General features: G+C 40.9%; 2 protein-coding genes across 2 annotated transcripts in view; both read left to right on the forward strand.

Annotated features, from left to right (window-relative positions):
* Positions 1-17,233, forward strand: part of arrdc1b (arrestin domain containing 1b) — a 35,153-nt gene extending 17,920 nt beyond the window's left edge. The window contains exons 3-8 of the mRNA XM_070924496.1: positions 5,943-5,993; positions 10,251-10,405; positions 10,825-11,007; positions 11,449-11,625; positions 12,757-13,219; positions 14,376-17,233. Of these exons, the coding sequence (XP_070780597.1) occupies positions 5,943-5,993; positions 10,251-10,405; positions 10,825-11,007; positions 11,449-11,625; positions 12,757-13,219; positions 14,376-14,440 (1,094 nt within the window). The 3' untranslated portion in view covers positions 14,441-17,233. The remainder of the gene's footprint in view (positions 1-5,942; positions 5,994-10,250; positions 10,406-10,824; positions 11,008-11,448; positions 11,626-12,756; positions 13,220-14,375) is intronic.
* Positions 17,234-18,653: 1,420 nt separating this feature from the next.
* slc31a2 (solute carrier family 31 member 2) lies at positions 18,654-25,533 on the forward strand. The gene is made up of 4 exons (XM_070924389.1): positions 18,654-18,835; positions 21,385-21,451; positions 23,070-23,298; positions 23,982-25,533. Exons 1-4 carry the CDS (start codon positions 18,827-18,829, stop codon positions 24,145-24,147), a joined length of 471 nt encoding a protein of 156 aa, XP_070780490.1. The 5' UTR covers positions 18,654-18,826; the 3' UTR covers positions 24,148-25,533.
* The last annotated feature ends 186 nt before the right edge of the window (positions 25,534-25,719 follow it).

Genomic DNA, 25,719 nt, shown 5'->3' on the forward strand with positions numbered 1-25,719 from the left:
ATACTTTTTACTTCACTACGTGTACATAAATACACTATTTATGACATTTATACTTTCTAATTAACATGCATATTATGAATTTACATACAAAATATGATGCATTATTACTGTATAGATTAAACTACCCCACTGCTTATAAAGTAGTTCAAATTAGCTTGACCAGCTATGACATTAAAATACTGCTATATACCTCTACTACTATTACTTATATACTGATCACACAGATCCAACGCTGGTAAACAGAATATATGCCGTAAGCAACAAATAGACTGCATATATTTTCAATGTGGTTGTCTCCATTTTCTACAAATGAAAAAAACTCACACTACAATATATTGCTTTAAGCCTGCAATAATAGGTTATAATGTGAACGTGAACGTTGACATATCGTCACTTTTTAAGTTGATATGGTGAACTTGTTAGCAAACAGTTTCCCATTTACACATCCAGTAGTTACGGAGCAACATTAGCATTATCAGGAGTCGTGTTTCTGGCCACCTGATGAACGTCCAATATTAGCTCTATATTTGGTCTCCGCCAACTCCTGAGGGAAAAATCTGGCTCTTTAGCTGCTTAATGGTACACTATGTTCACCTGGTTGTTGCTTACTGTGTGTGTCTTTTCACATTGTTTTCACATCAGAGAGTTAGAGTTGAGTGCTACATTAACATACGTAGATTTTTTATTGGAAAATACTGCAAAAAACTATTAACTCTAATTTCTACCCAAGAAATAGTTTCTATGGAAACTGCCAACAATTGGTTAACAGAGAAATAGTTTCTGGACATTTCAATGTTTTGAGTACCACCATCATTCTATTGTATTGAGGTAGAGACAGATGTTTCAGGAGGATATATCAAAACTATCTGCATATACACAGGACTTGCTGAAAGTGAGGAAACGTTTTGTTTTGTGATTTGAATTAACTGACCCTTTAATGTCAAATTTGACTTAGGAATAAACATGTTTAGAGTGTAAGTCTGTCAACATTGTGCTGTTATCTTGAAGAATTCAAAATAAGTTAGTTCTCTGATCCCTTTCAAGATAAACTATCAGAGAGTTGCACTTGTTGAAAGACAAATAAAGTTTTGAAGCTGGAGGAAAGTTGAAATGACACATTACACTGAATGTTTAGCGTTATAAAATACTATTATAAATGTTCACAATTCTTATTGTGATGTCCAATTCACGATCTTCTCCTTTATGTTCCATCCTACATTCTTCTTATGAACCGAGGTGATCTGAACATTGTCATTACAACAACAGCAACAAATAGACTGCACAGGGAAAACAGACTATTGTGAGATCAAATGACAAACAAGGAAGTGAAAATTAGGCTGCCAAGCCTGCACAGATTACTCGCACTGAGCCAACAAACAGGCACAAACGTGAACACACCCGTCTCACACAGTAACATGCAGTCTGCATGTTACTGTATGAGCTTCGGTCTGTATGGTGCATGGATACAGGTGTAACCATTTAGAAAAGAAAAACATATACATTATCTGCTCAGTATAAATCTAGTAAACTTATAGCCAAAGTATAATATACAGCAAAATTTTACATAAAGTTTGGTTTCTTTAGTTAAATGAAAGTTTTGTTTTATGTTTTTCAAAGTAAAGTATCAGAAAAGTATGATTTTGGTATTAGTACCAAAAGTAACAAAAAAAGTAAATAAAAAATCGCCCTCACTGTTGAACCCTTGCACTCACGTTTGACTTTCTGGTATGCCAAAACTTTGTAGTAAAATAAAATAAATACCATATATACCACATTTACAAAATAATGTAGACGGGAGTATCTCTGAAGCAAGTGTCAAACTTATTGAACATCTCAGTACACGATGAAACACCAGGCACACCACACTCCAAACGAAGGAGGAGGACATAAATAATTCATTACACACCCTCTCTCCGTGCCCCCCCTAATCTCTGCCATTTTTCCGTATCCCATTCTCCTCCGAAAATGGGCTGCTCTGCCCCCAAGGGCCGAACGACACAGGCAGAGCGAGACAGGAAGTGTGACAGAAGACCACCACTCACACACACACCCTTACACAAAGCAAGCGACACTCACTTTGGCTGACTGATTATGTGGTATGCCACAAATGCTTGACGGTTGGAGGAGTGAAGGCCGGTGATGTCAGCGTCCGCTCTTCATCCTGTCACGGTTCTCAGTTAATGACCTTCAGGAAGTCAAGACCGCCCTCCCACTGCTTCAGTTTGTCTGTGGTTACACTGCCGACTTGTTTTAGGAACAGACAGCGTTATATTTATACCGTGCTTGAAAGACTCACTGTAGCATTTCCTGTGTTATTGTACACTGATGATATTTTACACGTCTGCACAGAAAGTATTTGTTTGTCAACGTATTTAAAAAGAAATTTAATCACCAGAACAGCAATTCTGAGGTAAAGTCATTGCAACATTGTTTTCTCTCAGTTCACTAAATGAGAACAGACTTTCAAGTACAAGTTCTTCTAAATGTCATCGTGTGTTATATTTAGACAAGAAGGCAAAAAATACAAAGAAAGTGAGAAAAGAAAGAAAATGTACAGAGGGTCGAAGGCCTTACACCACTAACAGGCTAGCTGCTGTTCCACTTGTGTCTTGTAATCACTCATTTAAGGTTTCTATCATCAGTCTCTCTGAAAGAGTGAAACATTTCTGGGTTTATTATTCATATTTTAACATAGATAACAATATTTGGAATTTGAAGCCTTTGTAATTTTCGTGAAGTTAAAAGCACAGTATGTAATTTCAGCTGCTAGGGGTGTCTCAGTCAAAACAATAACAAAAGACGTAGTTTGATGACATCGTGAAGTAGTGTGGGATCATGGGAGTTGTTGTCTTCATTGTTAAACGACCACCGCTGCAGATTAAAATCTATCTGGCGTGACCCAGGCAGAAGGATGCAACTCCAGTTCTATGAGGTTCCCATTCACGGACGAGGAATGTATTTAAGTTTTATTCACGTTACTTTAGTCAGGCTTATTCATGTCATTTCATTCTAATGAATTAGCCGCTAACTTGCTAACTTACCATTAGATGAGTCGACTACCCACACAGCTACTGTAGCTAACGTTATGTGGCGTTCAACACGCTCATAAAGTTATTTTTAGTATCATTGTTTTGACCATGGATAACTGCGCTGAGCTACGATTGAGTTTACCACATAATGTGCTACTGTAGCTAACGTTATGTGGCAAGTTCGAAATTTACATCCATGTCTAGACAAACTGAGTGACACAACATAGTGTTGAGCAGGTTTATGTTTCAGGGACGTATTTTTAGTAATTTGTAAATTTATTACAAATGTCAGTATGATTTTTAATAAACATTTCTCACTTCTGGAACAAACCGTGGAAGTTACAGTTTCACTTGAGCTCTCCATAGCCAACCCCAATATCATTACCCGTGTTAGAAAAGTGGACATTTTGTCCTAATGATGTCACCAGATTAAAAGTCAGATGATCTTCAAAGTCCTTACAAGTCATCCTCCTGCGACCATGAACACCAAATTTTATGTAGTATAAGTTTACATTATTAAGTTCAGTTTTAAACATTTTTGAAAACTGGACTGTTCTGTTTTGAACTTTAACTTAACTTGACTGATATTTGTTATCCCTCCAGTGTAATGATAAAGTCTTTTTAGTCATCAGTGCTGTGGGTAGAATGGATTTGAATCGTCTTTAATTGATGTAAGGTTAGACAGATACTGAAATGGCGTTAGGGTTACTGTGCTGAGGTGCGCTGTATAATCTACTCTGTACCCCTCTTTGAATCGTTTTCTTTCATCGTGATTTTTTTTTTTCTCCTGTCTATACCTGTGTTAGCAAGTCTCTCTGCAGAGATATACAAAGTGGCTGTTGCACCTGCACAGCGCTGTTCAGAGCATGACTGCTTCCTGTAGCAATAAACAAGATGCAAATGAACACACACACAGTCTGAGCGCTCCTCCTCAGGAAGCTGAGACCAATGGAAAAAGTTGTACCCGTCCCTAACGAGGTGAGACATGTCGCTGTCTGGAAGAATTTAATTGGGCTGTCAGCTCACCTAGAGAATGAATAACCCGACTGGCTCAAGGTGCTCTCAGTGTGACAGGGATGGGAAGGCCCTGATCGGTGCCTTACGCTCTTGTTATGAATTTAACAGCTTGTGAAGTAAACAAGTATGAAAAATGTTCTTCACAGTGTGTAATTAATGCAGCAAGAAGCAAAACTTGAATGAGCTGAGAACTGCTGATTACAGAGCTACAGTATGAGTGACTTGTTATAAATGTTGTTGTTTTGGAAGCTGTGTAATGAGAAGATGATGGCCCAGGCCCTGCGATCATTTCATTTTAGTGTGTCACACAGGCATACAGACAGACGCATGCAGTAAATGCATATCCTGGATTCGATGTCATTTAAAATATTTGAGGTCTAAGAACTTTCTGAAATCAGAATTTGGTGATTACAAAGCCTAGTGGAAAAATGTGGATCTAGTTTCCTATTAAACTAATGAAATACTATAATAATCCAACTCAAAGTTGTAAAATTGCTTTCTAGTAGAGTACTGTAGCCAACTGGTGCCATATATGAGCACTGCAGGAAGTGTAAAAACCACCTGAGATAAAAGAACTTCTATTTCATGGATGCAAATTCTTCTTATTCTCAGAAAATGTACTTAGCAGAGTTTGTTTTATTCTAAAACACCTCTTCACACTTCAGAGCACTTCATGTTGAGCCACATTTGTTTCTGAAAACACAGAGAGGTCTGCTTCTGTTTGCCCTGAGTTGTCTGATAACATCAGAAATACAGTTTGCAGACTGATATTGATGCACTTCAGAAAGTTTTCTTTTTCTTCTGCATGGCTGCTTGATTGCACTCTATCCTTATGTGTTCATGTTGCTTTCTTTCTCTGCATGAGATTCTACCTTTTGTTAATGCCAACATCTTTAGAGAATAAAGCTGGTGACAGTCTATATTTTTCTTCTTGTTAACAAATCTTATGAAAAGACTAAAGCCAACAATGAACGGATCCTGCTAATAAGTATTGTCTTTGTATCCAAAGCCTTATTCCTCTGTGCCATAGAGCTCCATTGTTGTCCAAAAGCTATTAAAAACATATCAGTGTCGCACTGGTGACATGTTTCTTCATTACCATAAATTGGTAATGGCCGTCAGTGTAATTTGTTTTGAGTCAATCTCATACACATCATCCTGCTGCTGCTGTGAATACTCACTAGATCACCAAATGTGTGCAGCTGAAAATAGTCCCCAACAAATTCACTATTTACTCCTTTTTGAGTAACATTTGCTAAACACTACAGTGCCCAGCTTCTTTATTTAGTCTGTCTAAGTGACACTATATATCTGTGACCTCGGCCTGAGTGACCTTGGGTCTTCTTGTCAGATTGGTTGACGATAAGAAAAATCTAGACTAAAACCAGCCTTGTTGTTTCATCTTAAAGGGCAGGCTTGGCACAATGATGCTGACCCGTAGATGTTACGGAGCAGCCGAATGCACTCAGTCTTGGGTCGATCACTGCTGGCCTCACTGTGCTTGTAAGTCATTGATTAACTTTGCTGAGAAATGCTGCAACTTTGCCAGCTACACGTGTCAGCTATCACAACCAACCAACAGTTTATCGCTTCCTCTGACACTGGCTGAGTGGTTTCAGTTGCTAGTTTCGTTCAAAGACAAAAAAGACATCTAGGCTCAGCTGTCTCTCAACCGCAAAGCCTGTTTGTCTCCGAAACTCCATCCCGCTGGGAAAGTAGGTGAGCCCCACAGGCACGATGCATCACCTAGACATCTAATGTTTATAAAGGTATATGTGAAGTGGAAATGAATACAACCAAACACACACAAGCAGCCGTAAATGTCATTTGCATGTTTTTTTTCCCCCTTTTTAGTCTGTGTCTAATGTGTAACTGATTAACCTTCCTCTTTTACAGGAACTCTGGCGGCGGGCGAACACAGTTTCCCTTTCCAGTTTCTCATTCCAGGTGAGTGTGGGATTAACCTTGATGACCCGTTTAACCTCATTCCTCCATGTCGAGGGCACACCTTCAGTCAGTTCCCGTAAGGGTTTTCTCATGCTTTATCAGAGGCCCAGATGACGTCAGTGTGGAAAGAGCATGCAGGTGTGATAACCTCTGATAAGAATTGGCTTTTTCTAGTATGTGTACTTACAAAGTCTTAAGCCCCTTTGTCTCCGACACAAAGCAGACATACGCAGATCTTTAGCTCGTTACGTAGTTAATGTTTAAGAGATTTGGCCAATTATGATGCCTCAGCGTGATAATGCATCTTTATTCCACATGCCATTTATTCACATACACATTCTAAAGGCGGCTACGGGGATTTTTCCTGAAGGCAGACAATAAAATTCCAACACAGCGACCATGCAAATAATAGCTGAACACCTGTGAGGGTACACACAGTGTCTGTCTGGTATCTTACATTCTCTCAGGCGTGGGCTGAAGAACGGGGGGGGGGCTTTGGGATATTTTTAGTCCCCTCTCCTGTTGTGCAGTCACTGTTTAATTGGTCTTCATGCCCCCATGCTTCGCCCTCCCCTCCTTTCAGGCCCTCAGACTTGAGAGCATAAGCACAGGGCATGTTAACTATCATGTAGTAGCAAGTGGCGCATTGGAGAATCAGGTGTCTCCTACTGCCCCCTGCTGGTAGATTTACAGTCTTTAGGTAGAATGAGCCAATCTGACTTTTAACACAGATTTTAAAGAGGTGGTAAAGAGGTTTTTATCCTCTTTGAGAAATGTTCATGTGTAGATATGCAAACATATCAGTGTCAAAACTCAAAGAAAGTATATACATAGAGATCCAAAATGCCAAATTGCAATTGTAAGTAATCCTCAAAAAACTCCTTCCATTTTATGGAAATCAAACAGCCTGCTAACTAACAAACAGATGAATAAACAGAACCAAAAACACAGCTCATATCCTGTGGAATCAGGGAGATCTGTAGTGTAAAAGCATTGCCAGGAGTTACATGTGAACACTGAGCAAATCCTACTCTGGCCTTAAAGCTCGTTTAAATGTGTGTTAGGGCGTTTGCACTGACAGTAATGGTTCAAAGTTGTTTTTAACAGAAGTAAAAAGTGAATAATTCATATAAACCCATCACATACTGAAAAAGTAGTTCTTGCACTTTCATTTTAGGTTGTCCAAATATCACTACATTGCTGTTCCAGCTCATAACTCCATGTCACAGTGTCCCTGAGCAAGCTGCTGAAACCCAGTTTGCTCCTGACATGCAGGCCAGCAACTGGATGGCAGCTCAGTCGCTGTCAGTGTATGAAAATGTGTCTTGGATGAATGAGAGGGCTGCGAAGTACTGGACACTGTTCTTAGGATAAAGGTGCTACATGAATGCAGTCAGTCCGTTAACATTGTGACTGGCTGAAGTCCTGTGTGCCAGATGTGTAAGCAGCTGCATGAAGTTAGATGGCATAATGTCAGGAAGAGATCTGCGTGTTAGTTTTTCTATATGTTGTTAGGACTGAAGAAGATGTTAAAGAAAAAAAGTAGAACCTTTTATATCAGTAACATACACTCAGTTGCCAGTTTATTAAGTACACCTCGCTAAAACTGATGTAGTTTAATAAAACTGTGATGCAGTACAGCCTACCCTCATGAAGGTTATAATGATCTGTTTTCGTTGAAACTGTTTTAGAGAGGCATTGATGCAACCTTAGCTGCGCAGGGAAGGACTAACATAATTCCTTCCGACAAGCCCAGCCTGGTTATCTGCAGTCGAGGCATCAGATGTTGTTCTGGCCTGATCGTTTCTCACTGAGGGAATAAAGAAATTCAAAGAGAGAGAGAGGGGGAAGGCGTAGGCTGAGATATACTGAGTACAAGGACACTTAGAGGGATAAATAGCATTAGATGGAGATACAAGTCCAGGAAGAGGAGAGAGAAGAAAAAGGAAAAGGAAAGGAAAAAAGAGAGACACTTAAATGGGGTACTATAAACGTTATCCTTTGTAAGCGACGATGCATATCATGTAAGCTAAATGAACAGAATAAAACTGAATAACCAGTGAGCAGCTGATTATCAAGTCAAATCAATCAAAAGGTGTCACCTCCGAACAGGATTTCTTCTCAAAACCAATGTACTTCCCTATTTATAGGAGATAAAACCTTCTCTACTTGATCTGTACACCTCTGAAGTCAAGATCTAAATTCAGATTTTCAGTTTTAATGGAACTAGGTGTGTGAACTTAAACACAGTTTGAAAAAAGGTTACAGTCTTAGTTGTCAAGTAAACTTTGATCTGGTGATTTGCAGGTAAAAGGTTGAGGTTTAAACTGGGCTAAATTTGGATGAAGACATTTTTTAGACGTCTAGGTTACATATAATAACCATTGTTTCAACAGCATTTGAATGACTTTATTTGAACTTGTAATTAGGAACTAATACACATTGAAATGTAGTCATTTAAATGCTGTTGAGATGATGTTTATATGTAACTTAGACATCCAAATAAGGCTAAGAGTCTTCAGCCATGCTAGCAGCTCTGTGAGGCTGTACTTGAGCTAAATGCTAAGGTCAGCATGCTATAATGCTCACAAGGACAATGCTAACACAAGCATTTGCTAATTAGCACTAAACAAAAGGTACAGCTAATTAGCTTTGCGGGTATTTGGTCATAAACCAAAGGACTTGATGATGGTGCTAATTGAAAAGTCAAGGGATCACCAAAGAGATTACTACTCATCCTGAGGGTATCATTAATGTCTACCAAAATTTTATGACAATCCATCCAACAGTTGTCAAGACATTTCACAAAAAAAACACAAATGTGAACCTCATGGTGGCGCCAGAGGAAAGTCATTAGGATTCACAATCTGAGAACCATGCATGACATTTAAAAGAAATGCAGTCCAGTTTTAACATAGGTGCCAAGACCTGTTTTGACGTGCAAATCCGTGCTTACTAGGTTCCTAGATACACAAGTCCATCCTGAAAAAGGAAATGTTCGGTGGCAGGCGGCCTGTTGAAAAGAACTTTGAAAAGAACAGAAGAGGGTTTTTGTCCAAGCTCAAAAGAACAAGTGAGGCTACACAATCCTCGGCCACTTTCAGCCACTGAGTCTGGTGTGTCTCAGCCTGGTGCTTCGGTCTGTCCTCTGTCAGTCCGTCCACAGCTCTGTTTCTGCGACCAAGCTGTCTACAACAAAACAACAACAACAACCCGCCTCTCGTGGTTAATTCTCATTGACAGCAGCAGCAGACTTGTCCCTGGAGCAGCCGCCTGCCTCGCTGACATTAGCATCTGAATGCGGATCAGGGAACACATTAGACTAGTGAGGGTGAGAAAGTGGCTCAGCTTTTATTTTGACAACACATTAATCACCTTTTGGACATCCTGTGTGGTAATTTATATGCAGATTGTTTATACAGATCACAATATCAGGAGAGGTTTTGGATCGGAAGTGTGTTTTTCTTCCTCTCCTCTGGCTCTGAGCAGCTCTCTCTCCTTCTGTCCTTCTGTCCTTCTGGCTGCTTTGTACCCCAAATAGATATTTTTATCTCACTCTTCTTAAATGTCCTACCCTCCAGCCTTTGCGCTCCCTGTTTCCTCCTGGTCACTGTTCTTTCTTTGAGTCACAAAAAACAAATCAGTGTCCTTCCATTCAAGATGAGATGTGCAGGAATCGGCCTGAAAGGGTCCTTACATCTTGTGACGGCTGTGATAGAGGCCTGCATGGACAAGGACACAGATTTCAACTCTTGTCTTCCCCTACAAGTAATGAAATAATACTGCATTTATGCCTGATTAATCTAGCTTTCTCAGGCGTTGCCATCTTTTGTTAAAGAACATTGACTGAGCTTCTGGTGCAAAACAAATGAAATATCAGTCAAACCTTTGCTTTCTTTGTCTTTTCCTATTTTTTTTTCTTCAATTCTGTTTTTCCACTTAATAGATATGTACTTGTCCTTTGAACTTGAATCTTTTCCTTTTAATATCATTTGTCTCAATAAACAAAAATAATCGTTTTTACGATACTTATAGTATTTCTGTTGGCCGTGTTTAACAATTGAATTCCAAGCAGCATTTTGTATTTTTATGGGTTATTGAAGTTGCAAAACGCCTGTTTCACAATAGAAAGTAATACCTTTTTTTAAACTTTTCATCAATAAGTCAAACATATGGGCTTTAGCCGTCACTTCATCCAAAATGTCTTCAGTGTCAAAGTAATATCTGCATTATCTTTTTCCCCAATCCTCTCTTCAGTTGCCGTCCCGACCTCTTTTGAGGGACCCTTTGGGAAGATTGTTTACCGTGTGAGGGCAGTTATCGACACGCCCCGCTTCTCTAAGGACTACAAAGCCCAGAGGCCCTTCTATCTACTCAACCTGCTCAACCTCAATGAGGTCCCTGACATTGAAGTAAGTATTCGGAGCACACATCTCCCCATTTTTTTAATGACCTCTATTCTCATATTATTCCTTTGCTAACTTAAATGTTGCTGTTCTGCTCCTGCTGAGTAAATTCAGCAGTGAAAAGTAGTTTTTCATACAGAGACAGAAGGAGAAGATAGGACTTAGAAACGCTGTAATGTATCTCTTTATTTGATCAACCTTTGTCTTGATCGAGGCTTATTTGATTTCATGGCAGAGCAGGATCTAATTAATTTTCTCCTGCATTACTTACTTATTGTTCGCTCTCTTCCCGTCATGGCTGTCAGAGTTTCCTGATACTCTGGAACTAAGCAGAAATAGATTATCAGCACAGCATCAGCTAATGAGGCTCTTTCATTACTAGCAAGACGCAAACAAACATTCATCCGGCGACTCTGTCTCTGCAGCATCCGAGCTACGCTGTGACCACGAAGAAGTTCAGCTACCTCCTGGTGAAGACGGGGACCCTGATGCTGAAAGCTCACAGCGACCTGAGGGGTTACATCCCCGGCCAGGTCATCAAGTTAGCTGCTGAGATCCACAACAAGTCCGGGAAGGACACGGGATATGTACTGGCCAGTCTTTTACAGGTAGATTATTGAATATAATTAGTAAGAATTGTGTTTTTTACCACAGATCATAAAATCAATGAAATCGACACTTAACAAAGACCATAAACATCCTCCCATCTCTCCAACTCAAATGTGTGTCTTCACAGTCTTTGCCCCATTCCAATTACCATTATTATGAGCACCGCCAGTGTGCACTGCCCCCCAGAAATGTTCATTTTACAGGACATTGACCTTTTAGGGATGTATTATAAATCACTGCTGGGACTCCGAAGCTTCAAACATAATTCATAGGACTAATCCTTTCATGTGGGTGCACAGAAAACTTCTCTGTACCGTCAGAGGTTTTCAGTAATAGAGGTTCTCTTGATCCATTTCAAAGGGACACTTTTCCTTCCAGTCAGCTGGGGGGCGGGGGTTGAAGTCAATATCACGTCTTTTTTTATTTCTTTTTCATACCAGAAAGTGACCTATAAGACCAAGCGGCCTATGTTTGACCTGCGGACCATCGCAGAGGTGGAGGGAGCCGGAGTGAAAGCAGGGAAACACGCAGAGTGGAGAGAACAGATCATCGTTCCTCCTCTTCCTCAGTCAGCGCTGGCCGGCTGCAGCCTCATAGACATCGACTATTTCGTTCAGGTCAGATTGTGTATCTGTTAAAATGTACACTAGGTTGATGGCAGCTTCATAAGGCTACACAATGTATTGAAACAGGTAAACACTGTTTAATGTTTGGGCTTGTTGTTCATGTAACATGGCAGCTAGATATGCTCCATGTGTCGGCTGCTTCTATTATCACAGTGCTCTCCTTTTGGATGTCAGGCCTTTAAACTGTAAGAATGTAGTTAAAATTATACTGAATCTATAAAACTATAAAATTCTGCCTCATTCAGCAGGAGATGACAAATAATATAAATGCAACCTTTCAAATTTTAACTAGAATCTCTGAATCTTGTCTGGTTTTGGATAACTAATATATACAAATATATTGAAAGGAAAGGCTCACATGAAAAAGACCAAAACAATAATCTCAATACTTTCCAACTTCCACAGCCTGTCTGTGGCTCTCAGCCCCAAGAACATGCATCTTTAAGAACAGCTCATGAATATATAGTTCAGGTTGAAAAATCAGCCCTGACACAGCTGGGCACTGTAGTTGTTATCAAACGTTACTCAAAAAGGAGTAAATAGCATAGTTGTTGGGGACTATTTTCACCTTCGGATTAATACACATTTGGTGATCTAGTGAGTACAGCAGCGTTTTGTGGACAGCAATGGAGCCCTATGACACAGAGATACACAGACAATATTTGTTAGAACTATTACAGAAACTACCCCGATTTGAAAAAGGAACAGATCTGTTTAGACCACTTTTCACCCAATTTTATATCCTCATGACTTCAAAAGTTGTGTTTCCAGTTTGTGTTCACAGCAGTTTACAGTAGATGAGGTTCTCACAGCTCAGGAAATCTTACATTTCGTAATATAAAGTGAGGGAAAAAAAATATGAAGAAATGCAAATGAGTCCTTTTTAAACACACTAAAAAAAGAAACAGTAAATGATTACTGCAAAGAGGTTGCGTTCCAAATTGTATATTTTAAATCAGATTATCTTCCCTATTTTTTTTTTTACCCATTTTTACCCAAAATAAACACTGCTAAAGGCCCAGTTTTTTTTTATAAAAACAAAATGTAATTAACCATAGCTTTATTGCCGTATAAATGTAAAGGCTAATTGAGGCCTGTGCTCCCTTCATGTTTGTGTTGCAGGTGTCACTAAAATCTCCAGACGCAGTCGTCACTCTGCCCATCTACATTGGAAATATTGCTGTGAACTTGTCTCCGTCGAGGCCCATGCCCTCCAGTCCAGACCACTGCGCTGCAACCGTGGCACCCAACGCGGCAGGCGTGATGCCCAGCGCCCCGCCGGCGGAGGAGGACCCAGAGGAGGGGCTGTGTGCAGGGGGCGTGGCCAGTGAGGAGATTCCCACCAAGAGCCACTCTCAGCAGGATCCCTCGGGTCAGTCGGTCACCATGTCCCCCAGCGCCTTCAGCCACGCGCCCGGGGCAGCCCTGCCTCCCAGCCACAGACGGCCTGATGCATCCACTCCCCTGTTCTGTGTGTCCACCGGGGCCACCATACCTTTCTTCACCGAGGGGAACGTGACTCCTGTCCCCACTTCCTGTTCCCTCATCCTCCCTCCAGAGTACAGCAGCTGGGACTACCCTCACGGTAAGTTAAAAAGAAATCTCACATGCTGCCGCACAGACAAACACATGCACAGATGCATTCAGGGACACACAAGATAGCAGTTTGGTATAATGGCTGATTAAATATTCATATGAGTATGTCATTCTTATCTCAGTCTTTGATTATTTTACCACAATCAAATTAAGTAATGAGTTGTCTGAAGTTCAGTCTCTAAACCCAGATAAACCCCGGCTGATGAACCCTTGTGATAGTGTTGTTATAGATCCTTCCTATAGGTAAACCTTAATAAGACAAACACAAGTAATCTCACACTCACCTGGCTCAAGTCACATAGTAAACAGTAGCACACCAGAGCTTTTTTTTGTACAGCAAAATTCTGTAATGCAGCTTTATAAAAGGAAAATAAGAACTTTTTCTGAGTGTGCAATAAAGCTACCATCAGGTAGCAGTTTGAACTGTCATTTATTTTTGTCTGATGTCCCACCAACGGCTGGCGGCTGAAATTACAGCTGTTGAGGGACAATGTTAAGCTCGGAACAAAGGGCAGCAGTTATGTTTTATAATGTTGTAAGAACCTTGGTATGGTAAGGGCTCTTGAATGGACCGTAGACCAGTTAGTGAAGACAGCTACTTTTGAATTTCAAATGAAGGCAAGTGATGGATGACCTGACACTGCAAATGCTTCCATACGCATGACTGCTAAACCAAGGAGTTCTACTTGAATAAATCTTTTTGCTGTGCAAAATTCAACTTTGACTTCATTAAATGTGGCTGCTGAAGCATTTATAGTTGAAACCCAGTAATCCTATAATATATAATCCTATGATAATTGTAATTGTTGTAATAACCACATAGTAATGCCGTAATTGTTAAAATTCACTCTTCAAAGCTCAGAAGTGTCAAAACCACATTAAGACCAGGTTGGGATCCGATCAGTGGCAAAAACACATCACTGCCTGTCTGAAAGGATGCAAGTATGAAGAAAAAGGTCATATCACAGGTGTAAATAACAACATTAATGATGGCTGAATTCCATTTAGCTGCTTCAGTTCCAGGTTCAGATCGACCGAAGAAAGAAACCACATTACAGACAATAGTTGTACAGAGGCTAGGAGAGGGAGTGGGACTTCAACTATCTACATGTTATTGACTGTCCTTTTGCCTTTGTGTGTCACAGAGCCCCCACCCACTTACGAGGAAAGCTGCAGTAGCGCCAACTCCAGTTTCAACAGTAGACAGTAGAGAAGATGAAGCAGGTGATGAAGCATCATGGCCACGCCCGCCCACACCTGTCTGCACTCGCCTCTCGACAAATCAGGACAGAGCCACGCCGGGTTTAAAAGGATGGACAGTAACTCCACCCTCAAACACCCCAAAGATTGTTTCTTTGTCCTCTAATAAGTAAAAAAAAAAAAGGGATCATATCTTATATTGAATATAAGTTTAAGTTTCACCTCATGTCCCACCAGGTAGTGTCAGACAGAGCGGATGAACATCACTGTGCCTAAAACAAGTGTTTTGGATCATCATACAGCGTTCAGAATATTCAGTGATTGGACATGCTCCTTTCATGGGGCAGCGTGAAATCTGTTTCCTTTTTTTCAATGAATCTTTGCATCTGTGATGCCTTGAAAAATGATTTCGGCCTACTGAAGGCTCATGTTTGACGAGACCAAACGTTGGCCTTTTTTTTGCAGTCTTGTTCCAATTGTGCACTTGTTGTCGTGGTCCACTGCTGTCTGTTTGTGTCCTCACCATCGGCTGGGCGGAACTGTCTTCATTCTGGATATTAAAAGGACAACTTTCTGCCAGAGGTTGCGGTTTGTCTGCAAAGCTAATTAGAACCCCTGTGTGTAGGATTTTTCTGTGATTGTAGCATCTTTAAAGTTATTTTTATGGTTCAAGTCTTTGTTTGAAGAAACATTAGAACGTCCCTATGAAAATTAGTGCAGTCTATGTGTACTGTAGCAGCATGCATTAGTGTTTTTTTATAATAATACCACTGGAAGTTGCCAGTCAGAAATTGGTCGAATCCTGCACACAGGGGCTTTGAAGACAAATAGTGTCTCAGCAACACCTCTCGGTTGTGTGACTTGAAACACAGGTAGCAGTTTAAACATTGTCTTCATCGACATGAATCAACCAATTGGAATATTTACATTTTTTGTTTAAAAATATGTTGAGATCACTCATGTTGAGAAAGTGAAATTCAACCGATAGAGGAGCATGTGCACTGACTGCTAACTGGGAGGCTTTGCTTTGACACCAGTTTTGTATTCAGAGGACAGTGTACCTGCAGATGCAGCTCTGATGCAGTCTTTCTCTGCCCTCTTGTGGTCATCACTGGTACAAGCTTTATCTTGTACTTCAGTCTTGAAACTGGAGCTTAACATAATCAGCCATGCAAAGTGAAATGCTTCACTGAGTCCCTGCTTCCACAACGCACCAACTGAGGTCTGCTGTATAACTTTCCATCTTATTTTCCTGCAACTGTTTGTTGAGCAAAACCTGATTCGTGTTGTTTTGAGATGTGATGCAAGTGTTTTGCATCATCTTTTCAGTCTGAATGAGATGGTATGTTGGATGCTTTCTTCCGTTTGTTGCCTTAACTTTCTTTCAGTGTTACGTTAGTGAGATGAGAATCCTCCGAGCATAACACAGCACTTTTTGAGAGCGTGGGTTTCTGATTGCACATCTACTGTACGTGTGTGTCTGTGTGTGTGTGTGTGTGTGTGTGTGTGTGTGTGTGTGTGTGTAAAATAGAGCTCATTGGACAAGATGCTGATTTCATGTGAGGCCTGTTCACTCAAATTCTACAATTTCATATTGGTTTGTGATTCAGCGTCTGTGTTAAATTATCTGTCAGAGACACTTTTCGTTGCCTGTGTAGAGGGACTGGGTGATAAATCAACATTTTTGACTTTAATCATATCATGATATGATCTTATGTTATCACTTATGTTTGATCTATTCATAACAGTGGAACACAATTCATTGCTTTGAAGATCTGTTTGATTATTTTATATCTGATTTCCATACATGTGTCAAAGTGTGTCATATCTTGATGACAGAAAATATCCTTATTTATATCATTATAATGATTTCCCTCATATCACCCAGCCCTACTGTGTTGCATCAGCACATAGTCATGCCAACTGATGCCTCTGAAAATCTTAAGCACAACTGCTGTATTGAATGTGTGTGTGTGTGTGTGTGTGTGTGTGTGTGTGTGTGTGTGTGTGTGTGTGACTACTGATGCGTTTGTCTTATTTGATCACTTTTTAGTACAATATCAAAGTCCATTCTGTGAATTCAGAAAACAATCACAGTACTGGTGTTGGCTCCTGACTGTAGATCATGTTGCCACATGTTTTCCAGAATTTGTATTTTATTTTGCGAGACATACCTACAGAGAAACTGCTGTTAGAAACCTGACAGTCGCCCAAACTGCGGTATTCTGGCTCTACATTATCATGAATGCATGCCTTAAACAATCTGGATTCCCGCCACCGCTTACAGGAGCTTGTGATGGACCTCTTCTCCGTCGGGTAGGACGTCAGGATGTGCTGGTGCAGCTCTTCCTGTTTTATCTCCTGTGGACTGTGCTAAGTGCACTTGATGTATACAAATGTAGCTTTTAAATGCAGCAAGGACACTGGACCTGTTTGTTTTTATTCTTTATTGTTTTAGAAAAATATGTGCAATTCCTCTCATCTCCAAGAACGCTGCAGCAGCTCCCTGAAGTCATTTCACGCTGCCTTTATCGATCCTGATTCTGTTGAATTCTTCTCCACCAAAAGGTACTATAGCTTTATGAAGCCCCACTTGTTCTGTTCTCTTGTACTTTTTCATTTTTTCCCCCTCACATATTGATGAGTGGTGTCTGGTTTTGTATTTTTCTACTTGTAAACGGTTTACAGGTGCAGTATGCAGATACTAATAGTAGCACCTCAATCAGTAAATGTAATATTTCAGCTTACAGTGCAGAATCAAAGTTGTGCTGTACAGTATAACAATAAAATGATATAATGTGTTGTTTGTTGTTTATGTCATTGTGGTTCTGAAATGAGAACATTCGTCCAGAACTCATGTTTTCAGCTGTTTCCTTTTCTTTTAAGAAACAGTGAGCATTATAGCGTCTTTCAACACAACATCCAGAGGGTGAACTGTAGAGTGGCCTGTTATAAGCGGGCAGCTGAGCCGATCTTCTGGAGGCAAATGATGAGGGTCAGGGGTGGGAGAAGAGAGAGGGAGGGACTTTGGAGCCTGCCTGGTGTTGCACACCAATTCTGCCCCCATCTCCCATTGACATGTTGGCTGCTGGTGTTAGTGATGATGATGATGAGATAGATGACAATGATGATCAGTGAAACGGGGTTGTGATGACTTTTGCTTTCAATTACCTCGTCTTATCATTTAATATCCATTTAATAACCTTGCAATTGATTGAAGAGAATAAACTACTTTCATTTGGCGAAACAAAATAGCAAAAGTTATATCATGAGCCTAAATTCTTTGTCTGTTTTTCACCAATAGAGTGGTTGTAACATGTCAGTGACCTTTCCATGTGATTCCTGGTGCCAAAATTATACGAAAACGTGGGTTAATTTGTCTTTGTATGTTGTCTGGTAGTTCAGGAGTTATGAAAATCTGCATTTTTTCGCTACTCATGTGGACATCAATTCAAGATGGCAACCAGAAGAAGCCCATGGACCATTCTTAACTTATTCTTAACTAGACAACATTAGGGTCCTAAAAGAACAGGTTACCAAAAGATGCCATGCATGTGACCCTCCATCTCCTACTAGACTATATGGAATAGAGTTCTGCTGATGTGGCCTACAGTCCCCGTGTGGCAAACCAACACCCAATTGAACACACGAAACGATTGAGTGGGCTCTGGTCTGTAGTGACTCAGTATCTGCTCTCTGTACAGTCTTATGCCAGGTGCCTCCAGTAATCGCCAGGACCTGTCATTTGAAATAATGGCAATATACTCACAACTAATAAAACAACACACTGAGGTCATATTCATTTTGGTTCCTGCTCATGTACCCAGGCATTCTGGGTAATGAGAAAGTGGATAAAGTAGCCCACCAAGCTGTTAAAAAGGAAAACATAGACACCAGAATAAAACTTGAAAAGCGCATCGTGTGGAATAAGTGGACAAGGCAGGACATGTCTGGTCAGCTTCCTAAAAGGGTTGACGGGAGAAGTCTGACAACCTGGACACCGTAGTGCAGGAGTGAACTAACTCCGCAAGGTGGCAGTAGTGCGACACCGAGGATGCAAGCTGCCGTTAAACCCCAGAGAAGAAGAAGAAGAAGAAGAAGAAGAAGAAGAAGACGCTGAAGCTCGTTCATCTGCTGAAGTCACGAGTGAACGACGCTTCATTCCGCTGCACTGGCTGAGCAGCAGCCCTGGCTGTGTCTCAGGCTGTCTCTCTGGCTGTCTCTCTGACTGTCTCTCAGGCTGTCTCTCTGGTTGTGTCTGTGCTACATTTGAGAAATGGCTCGTACTTGACTGCGCTCGAACAACAACCACTATAGCCCGGGAAACTGGGGAATGGAGACCTGGCGTCAGTAACCGCTGAAACTGTGGTGTTAGCCTGCCGTTAGCGAGTTCATCATGATGTCCGTAAGTGTTTCTGTCACAGTATCATATAACGTTACTTAATGTGTCTTACTTGAATTTGTAGTGTTTCCCTGCAGGTTAAAGTGTGGTGCTGAGAACATGTAATGTGGACGTTAGGGAGCAGACCATAATAAACCCAGAGGGACATGAGGAGTGCTCATTAGAAGTTGTTGACCCACACAGACAGACTGTCTTACCTGTCGCAGCTCGAGGAGACCTGTGAAACCTTGAAGCTAGCCCGTTTAACTAGCGTCGGGCAGTGTGGCTGAAAATCAGTTAACACACCCAAAACTTTAATAACTGAGTTTTTAGTTTGGAAGCTTGGTCAACATCATTTTGTATGAGCACAACATTGGACGATCATGTCATCATGAATGATACAAGTCCACTGAAAGTCAATGTATGTAGGATAATATGGAGTCATTGGCCCTACATTTAACCCATTTAAATCACATGTGCTGTACAGTGTTGTCTGGCATTTTTCCAAAGTGTATTTAATGTACTAAATGTGATTTCATTCCTTTCAGGAAGCTATACATTTCAGTACAGCATAATATCTCTGATGGATTACATACCGTGTGCAAGTTTGCAAGCCCCAGTTTGTTCCCTCCATGTAATGCTAATACATAGGAGGCACAAGCTGGGCCTTATAGGAGAGTTTACATACAGCATATACAGTATATAGCATATCTATTTCTGTCATTTTACTCAGCCATATGCACTTTCTTTGAATTCAAACTTAGAGATGTTTTTTGCAGTCAGGTTTTTCATTGCACTTTTGATGATTTTATTATCATTATTATTGTCAAAACTCGTTGTTGATGACTTTATGTTTTGTAATTGTTTGAGCCATGACACGAGAAAAACAATATTTAATCTCAGCTGTAATATGTTGTGGTTGAAATGACAATTCATTTAACTTGAATACCTTAGGCAAATTTCAAGTTGCTGCTGACATGAATGGCCAGTAAAAGCTGCCTGGCAGAAAAACGTCTCTGAAGTTATGGCACGCTGTTGGAAAACGCTCAGCATGAATGTAAAGTACATGTGGGCCACAGCGCGAGAAGCACCGATGCAGTCTGTACACGTACCTGGTTTTCTCAAGCGGTGTGCAAGATAAGCCCACAATGATCACTCTCACACTCTGCTGGGCCTCAGGTCTGATTGCGGACTCATGTTATCTATATTTGACATTCTCTGGGGTGTTTTCAAGCTGCCTTAAATACTTATGTCCTCTGTGGGACCATCACAGTACTTTTGCACTGTTTATAGACGTGTTGCATTGACTTTTTTACTTTAATTGTTAAAGATGTTCATGAGTCTATTTCAGTAAGAGAAGTTTGACATAAAATAATTTAATATTTGTGGAACTGCTGAAACTGAAAATGACAGTGGGATAATAACTCTCACTGTTTTTCCTCTTTTGCAGCTGTTTTTTTTCTTTCTTTAAGCTCCAATATGATGTTATTTTTGTAGGTTTGGTCATCACTTCTAATAATAGCACCACACTCACCAAGTTAATTGCTGAGATTTGGGAACATGGTGACATCACTAAAAATATATGCGGGAATTCGAATATACTTCTTTAAAAAAAAATGCTTGATTTTCAACATAATCTGGTGTTTCATCATGTACACCAAAAATCTTCTAATATTTGAAATTAAACGATCCCAAAAAGTACAAACCCTGTAATTGATGAATCCTCTTGGATCATGGGTGTTGCAGGTTCCTTTTAGACCTTCACCAGCTAGTGAGACACACTCATGGCGGGACAGGTGGTGAATTAGCGGGGGGGGGGGGGTACTGGCAGGGAACGGGCAGCAGAGCGAGTAACAGACACACACACAAACAGTACATTCCTCTGTCAGTCACACATCCGCAGCAGCAGGGCAGAACAGAGTGTGCTTTTGTGGGACAATGCATCCTGTAATTGTGGGGCAAGATCAGCTGAATAGATGTTTGTTCGGAACGGCGCAAATTACATTTTTTTTTAATTTAAGGAATCCAAAAATTGTATGCAAGAACAGAAGAGGTTTTGAGCACGCACATAGTAGGAATTTCCTACCAGACAGAGCAGAACAGCTTGCTCTCCCAGGCTTATTTCAGTCAGAAAATAATCCACATAATAGAAGTGTATGTCTTTATTTTTTCATGCACATATTTTACTGTTCTTTAATGATGCCTGTTGTTTATTATCGGCCTCCTTTTTTTATTCTGAAATGTAAATCTTTGTTTTTTTGAGAGGTACTTTTTGTTAGTATGAGGGTCTGGGTCTTAAAAGAAAGCTTGCTTGGATGTGTAATAAAAGATGTTCTGAGCCATTGCGGCAGAACATGAAGGAGGAGAGGACTGATCACAGAACAGTGCAGCAGCTCTCAGTCTTGCATGGCTGATCTTGGTGGGAAAGAGGCCGAGGTCAGTGTTGTTGCGACACCTGGTCCTCATGTTTCTCAGACTTGGATCGGCGCTTTTGAACTTCACAAACTGCTTTTAAGATCAGCGGGTAACCAGTGAACGGCAGGCTTTAATGATGTTCTCGTTTTCCTTTTTAGATGACTTTTGGGGTGTCGAGCAGCGTGACACTGCTGTTTGACTTCTGGGATGTGCACGGGCCCGCAGGTAAGCTGCCGAGTGCCAAAACAGCATCTCCACTTCAAAGGAGTCGCTCACATCTGAGGAGATCTCTCCCAGTAGTAGTGGCTTCTTTTTAGAACCAGTTCATCTGGTTAAAACATACTGTAGTGTTGTGTCAACAGACAGTCCTGTTCAGGAGAAGTTTATATAGCATCACATATATATCACGAACACGAACCGGCGTGTAGGATCTAGTGGCATTTAGTGGTGAGGTTGCATCCGTCTGAATGCTGCTCCCCTCACCCCTCCCTTTCCAAGAGTGTAGGAGAACCTGTGGTGGCCTCCAGGTGCATTCACGCCACCACATTCAAGCCGCCACTTCAACGTAAGGCCCTCTCTAGAGCCAGTGTTTGGATTGTCCATTCTGGGCCACTGTAGAAACATGGCGGGCCCAGTGGAAGAGGATATAGCTATGAAGGGCTCATTCTAAGATAACGAAAACACAAACAACTCTTAGTTTGAGGTAATTGTACACTAATGAAAACATGATTATGAATTCTTCTAAATTCCTCTAAATACAACACACTGGTCCTTTAAGCCAGTGTATTTTTTTTAGAAGGAATGGTCCACTGAAAGGAAGCTCTGAAAAGTTTCAATTCAGTTCAGTTTTATTTAAATAGTGCCAAATCACAACAAAGGTTATCTCACGACACTTTACATGTAGAGCAGGTCTAGGCCGGACTCTTACTCGAACATCCATAGAAACCATTTCAACCACTCCGGCAACGTAATCCATCATCTCGTTCACTGTCGATGTGTCCAATATTAGAGCCTGACCCATAACGGGGTTTTGAAGCCAATATATTTCAGAGTCTAAAAAAGCATCCATCATTCGTTTCATAACATAAACACAAAATAAAAACACATTTTTAAAGGGATCCCTACAGTATATACTGAGCTGTACCTCCGTTTGAGCACCATCAACGCCACCAATTCCTTTTTTTTCATGTGAGTAAATATGCCAAAACGTCTCAGTGCATCAGTGTTTAATGTCTCGACACGATGAACTGTACTAGAACATTGCCTCAATGTGATCAGAAAATATCTGATCAAAGAATAACTAAGACTCAGAGTCTGACCATACAGTTGAAGTCAACTTCAGATACTGCCCAGGACGCATTTCGGTCACTACTCAAAAAGTATTGAGATTCCACACACGGCAGTTATTCGTTACTCATTGGCCAACAAACTGTACAGTATATGCTAATGCGGTCAGGTTTGCGGTATGTTCCAAACACTCGTATCTTTCCGTATTAACTATGGTTACTAACGGAAGCTGTGTATTTGCACATATTTATGGCACGTGATAAAAAAATATGTGTTTGGAGCATACATACCCAGCATCCAAATGGACAGCAGTAATAGTTTGAACATTTTCTATGGATGATTAAGTATTATGCATGTTTTGGCCATGGCTCTTGGTTGCCATTAGCATTCATTGTAACTGATATGAATCCAAGCTGAATACGCTGGGCGTCCTCCTCAGTGGAGTGTTCCTTTATGATGGAAGAATTCATGAAAGTAAAAGCAACATCACAGTATTAAGGGAATGAGTTCAGTTGTGTGTGTGTGTGTGTGTGTGTGTGTGTCCTCGTGTCTCCAGGGATGGTGCTGTCGGTGTTGGTGGTCTTGCTGCTGACGGTCTTCTACGAGCTGCTCAAGGTGTGGAGGGTGTGGCTGGACAGGAACTGTAAGCTGGCCCAGGCTCAGTCTCCGTACGCCGTCCCTCCATCCTACCGCAGCGACAGCAGCTCCGTGCTACACGGCAGCCCCTCCGTGTCCTCGCTGACCCCCATGGAGCCACAGCCTCCCTCTCGCAACACCAGAAACAGGTCAGGGCCCCTGTGAAAGACAACCAGGTCATAATCAGATCATCAACAATGTGATCATTTCTCTTTTCTCATAGATTTTACTGCAAAATGTAAATAATGGAATATTAGCTAATGATAGCTTTTTGGAAGGAGATCCTTGTCAAGAAGAAGAAGAAAAGTTAGTAAGGCTATGGGTATCAGGAATGATTGCTCATGGTTAGTTGGTCAAAACCTGAACTTACCATGAGCATTTTCTTTTACTTTTTTTTGGAAATGGACTTCCAAAGAAGGTCAACCTGAAATTTTCCACATAAAGGCAGTTATGTTCTGTGTGCTCTCTTGACCTTCCTAAACCAGTTTGTTGTTTTATTCAATCAAACACGTTGTGATTCCACTGCTTTCAGCTGTTGTTCTGCTGTGTGTGGTTTTCTTTGTGTGCACGCGTGCACCTCCATTCATACTGAGCTGAGTATTATTTACACACTGGATGCGCGTAAGACTGAACATTGACCTCTGTTTCTGTTCAGTGGCTCAAGCGTGGCCTATTCTGTCATAATGACTGAACTCGAAAACAATATGCAAGTCCTCGACAAGGGAAATCATAACCTCTTGACAGACAGAATGGAGTATTTCAGACAACGATCCTCTCATACGGGCGTCTTATACCTGGTGTAAGCTCATGTGTTCCTCTCGCTCCTCCTCAGCTGGTTGCTGCATGGTATCCAGGCTGTCCTCCACATGCTGCAGGTGACTCTGGGCTACATGCTGATGCTGTGCGTCATGTCCTACAACACCTGGATCTTCCTTGGCGTCATCGTGGGTTCTGTCCTCGGTTATTTCATCTCATTCCCTCTCCTGAGTCAGATCTGATGGTATGGACAGGCCAGACAGAGGATGGCTTTTTGTTTTGCTTTTAAAGTTAAAAGGGCCGCATGCTCTGGAGACTAAATGGGGAAACTACTTGATTGACTAATTTCTGTGTGTTGTTCCGTTGCTCTGAGCACAGTTATTATTTGCGAGGTTTTAACACTGGGTGGGGGCACGAAAGAGGAATTCCTCCTATGCTGAAGAATGAGCTGCACAACACTAACTGTCGCTTTAAAACTCATCTGGATTCTTTGGTTTCTTCCCTTGGCACTCATTTCAGCTGGACGTACAAATATATAATATTTGTCTTTGACTATAGGGACGTTATGTATAATTTCAGAAGTCATTCATGAGGTGAGTCTTTTGTGTTAAAAAGGACACGACAGTCTGTGATATAGACTCGCTTATCATCTCAAACTGCAAACATCAAGTGAGTAATGCATGTGAAAAATGGATTTTAGTCTCCTGGGGAGGGAGTGCTGCTTGCTTAAGCTCTTCTCTTTCTTTATATTAAAATGTTATACAATAGATCCAAAGACGAGAAACGCATTCACAGCAGATGTACAACAGAACTCAGAGATGAGAAGACCTCCATAGCTTGTGGCATCTTACAGCTGTTTCTGTATTTTTGTATACATTTTTGTTCCTATATTTTTGTTTTTCAACCTTGCCAACGTTTATAGCCACTACATAGTTCACTGTCTTTCACCAAACAATTCAAGATGCTATGACACTACAGATGATTCAAAAATGAGATTCTGAGTCCTGACTGTTGATAAGACACCACTACTGTAGCTTTAAAGTGAAACTCCTCCAGAAGACTTGTGTGGTTTTGACTGCTTAAAAAGCAACATTTTGTGTGTGTGGAACCAACAACATATTTAAATGTTGAATACTGGTCTTGTGGTGGTCTCGCAGTGTTTTGGAGTGAAACCTAAAAGCAGGCTCGCACTTGGAACTGAGGTGTACAGTCAGGTCATAAGACTCAGTACTCAGATTCAGGAAGTGAATCACAGGGTTTTAGCTTGTCACGTGTCATTATTGGTCACTAAGAGACCAGAGTCATTGTCACACGTGTGTCAGGGGACAGTGAAAGTCGGTCATGTGGTTCTGTGGTAATCATTGACAGACCACACAAAAAAAACAAAAAAAAAAAACGGTTTGTGTGCCTTGCAACTGACATTTCAGATGTGTTTTTCAAATATGCTCTTCATCTCTTTTGAAACAGAGTATTTTATACCCGATTCGTCACGTTTGATCACTTGAGGTGGTTTACTGATAGAATTTTCTTATGATGGTGATTTCTTATGATTGTGATGGTTTGCTGTCACAATAAAACTGTTGAAGGACTTGGTTGACAAAAACAAAGAATAAAGTTGATGAACTGGTTTTATTCATCCATTTTTGTTTTGAGGGGGGGGGGGTATATTTCAAGAAGAAAAAAAGCACTAAACATACAACTTGAGCTGCTCACACCAAACAGACAGGTTTTGTAATAAATAAACGGGAGAAGGTGACGGTCACTGGTCCTCCATTGGAAGTTGTGGGTCTTAGGAATGAATCAAAAGGCAGCAA

The sequence above is a fragment of the Enoplosus armatus genome, chromosome 18 (assembly GCF_043641665.1).
Source record: "Enoplosus armatus isolate fEnoArm2 chromosome 18, fEnoArm2.hap1, whole genome shotgun sequence".
Taxonomy (NCBI): Eukaryota; Metazoa; Chordata; class Actinopteri; order Centrarchiformes; family Enoplosidae; genus Enoplosus; species Enoplosus armatus.

Bases quoted from the DNA above. Each gene is read 5' to 3' on its own strand.
- slc31a2 (XM_070924389.1), top strand. The intron at 21,452-23,069 runs GTAAGCTGCCGA...TCGTGTCTCCAG, and splicing joins GGATGTGCACGGGCCCGCAG to GGATGGTGCTGTCGGTGTTG. The intron at 23,299-23,981 runs GTCAGGGCCCCT...GCTCCTCCTCAG, and splicing joins TCTCGCAACACCAGAAACAG to CTGGTTGCTGCATGGTATCC.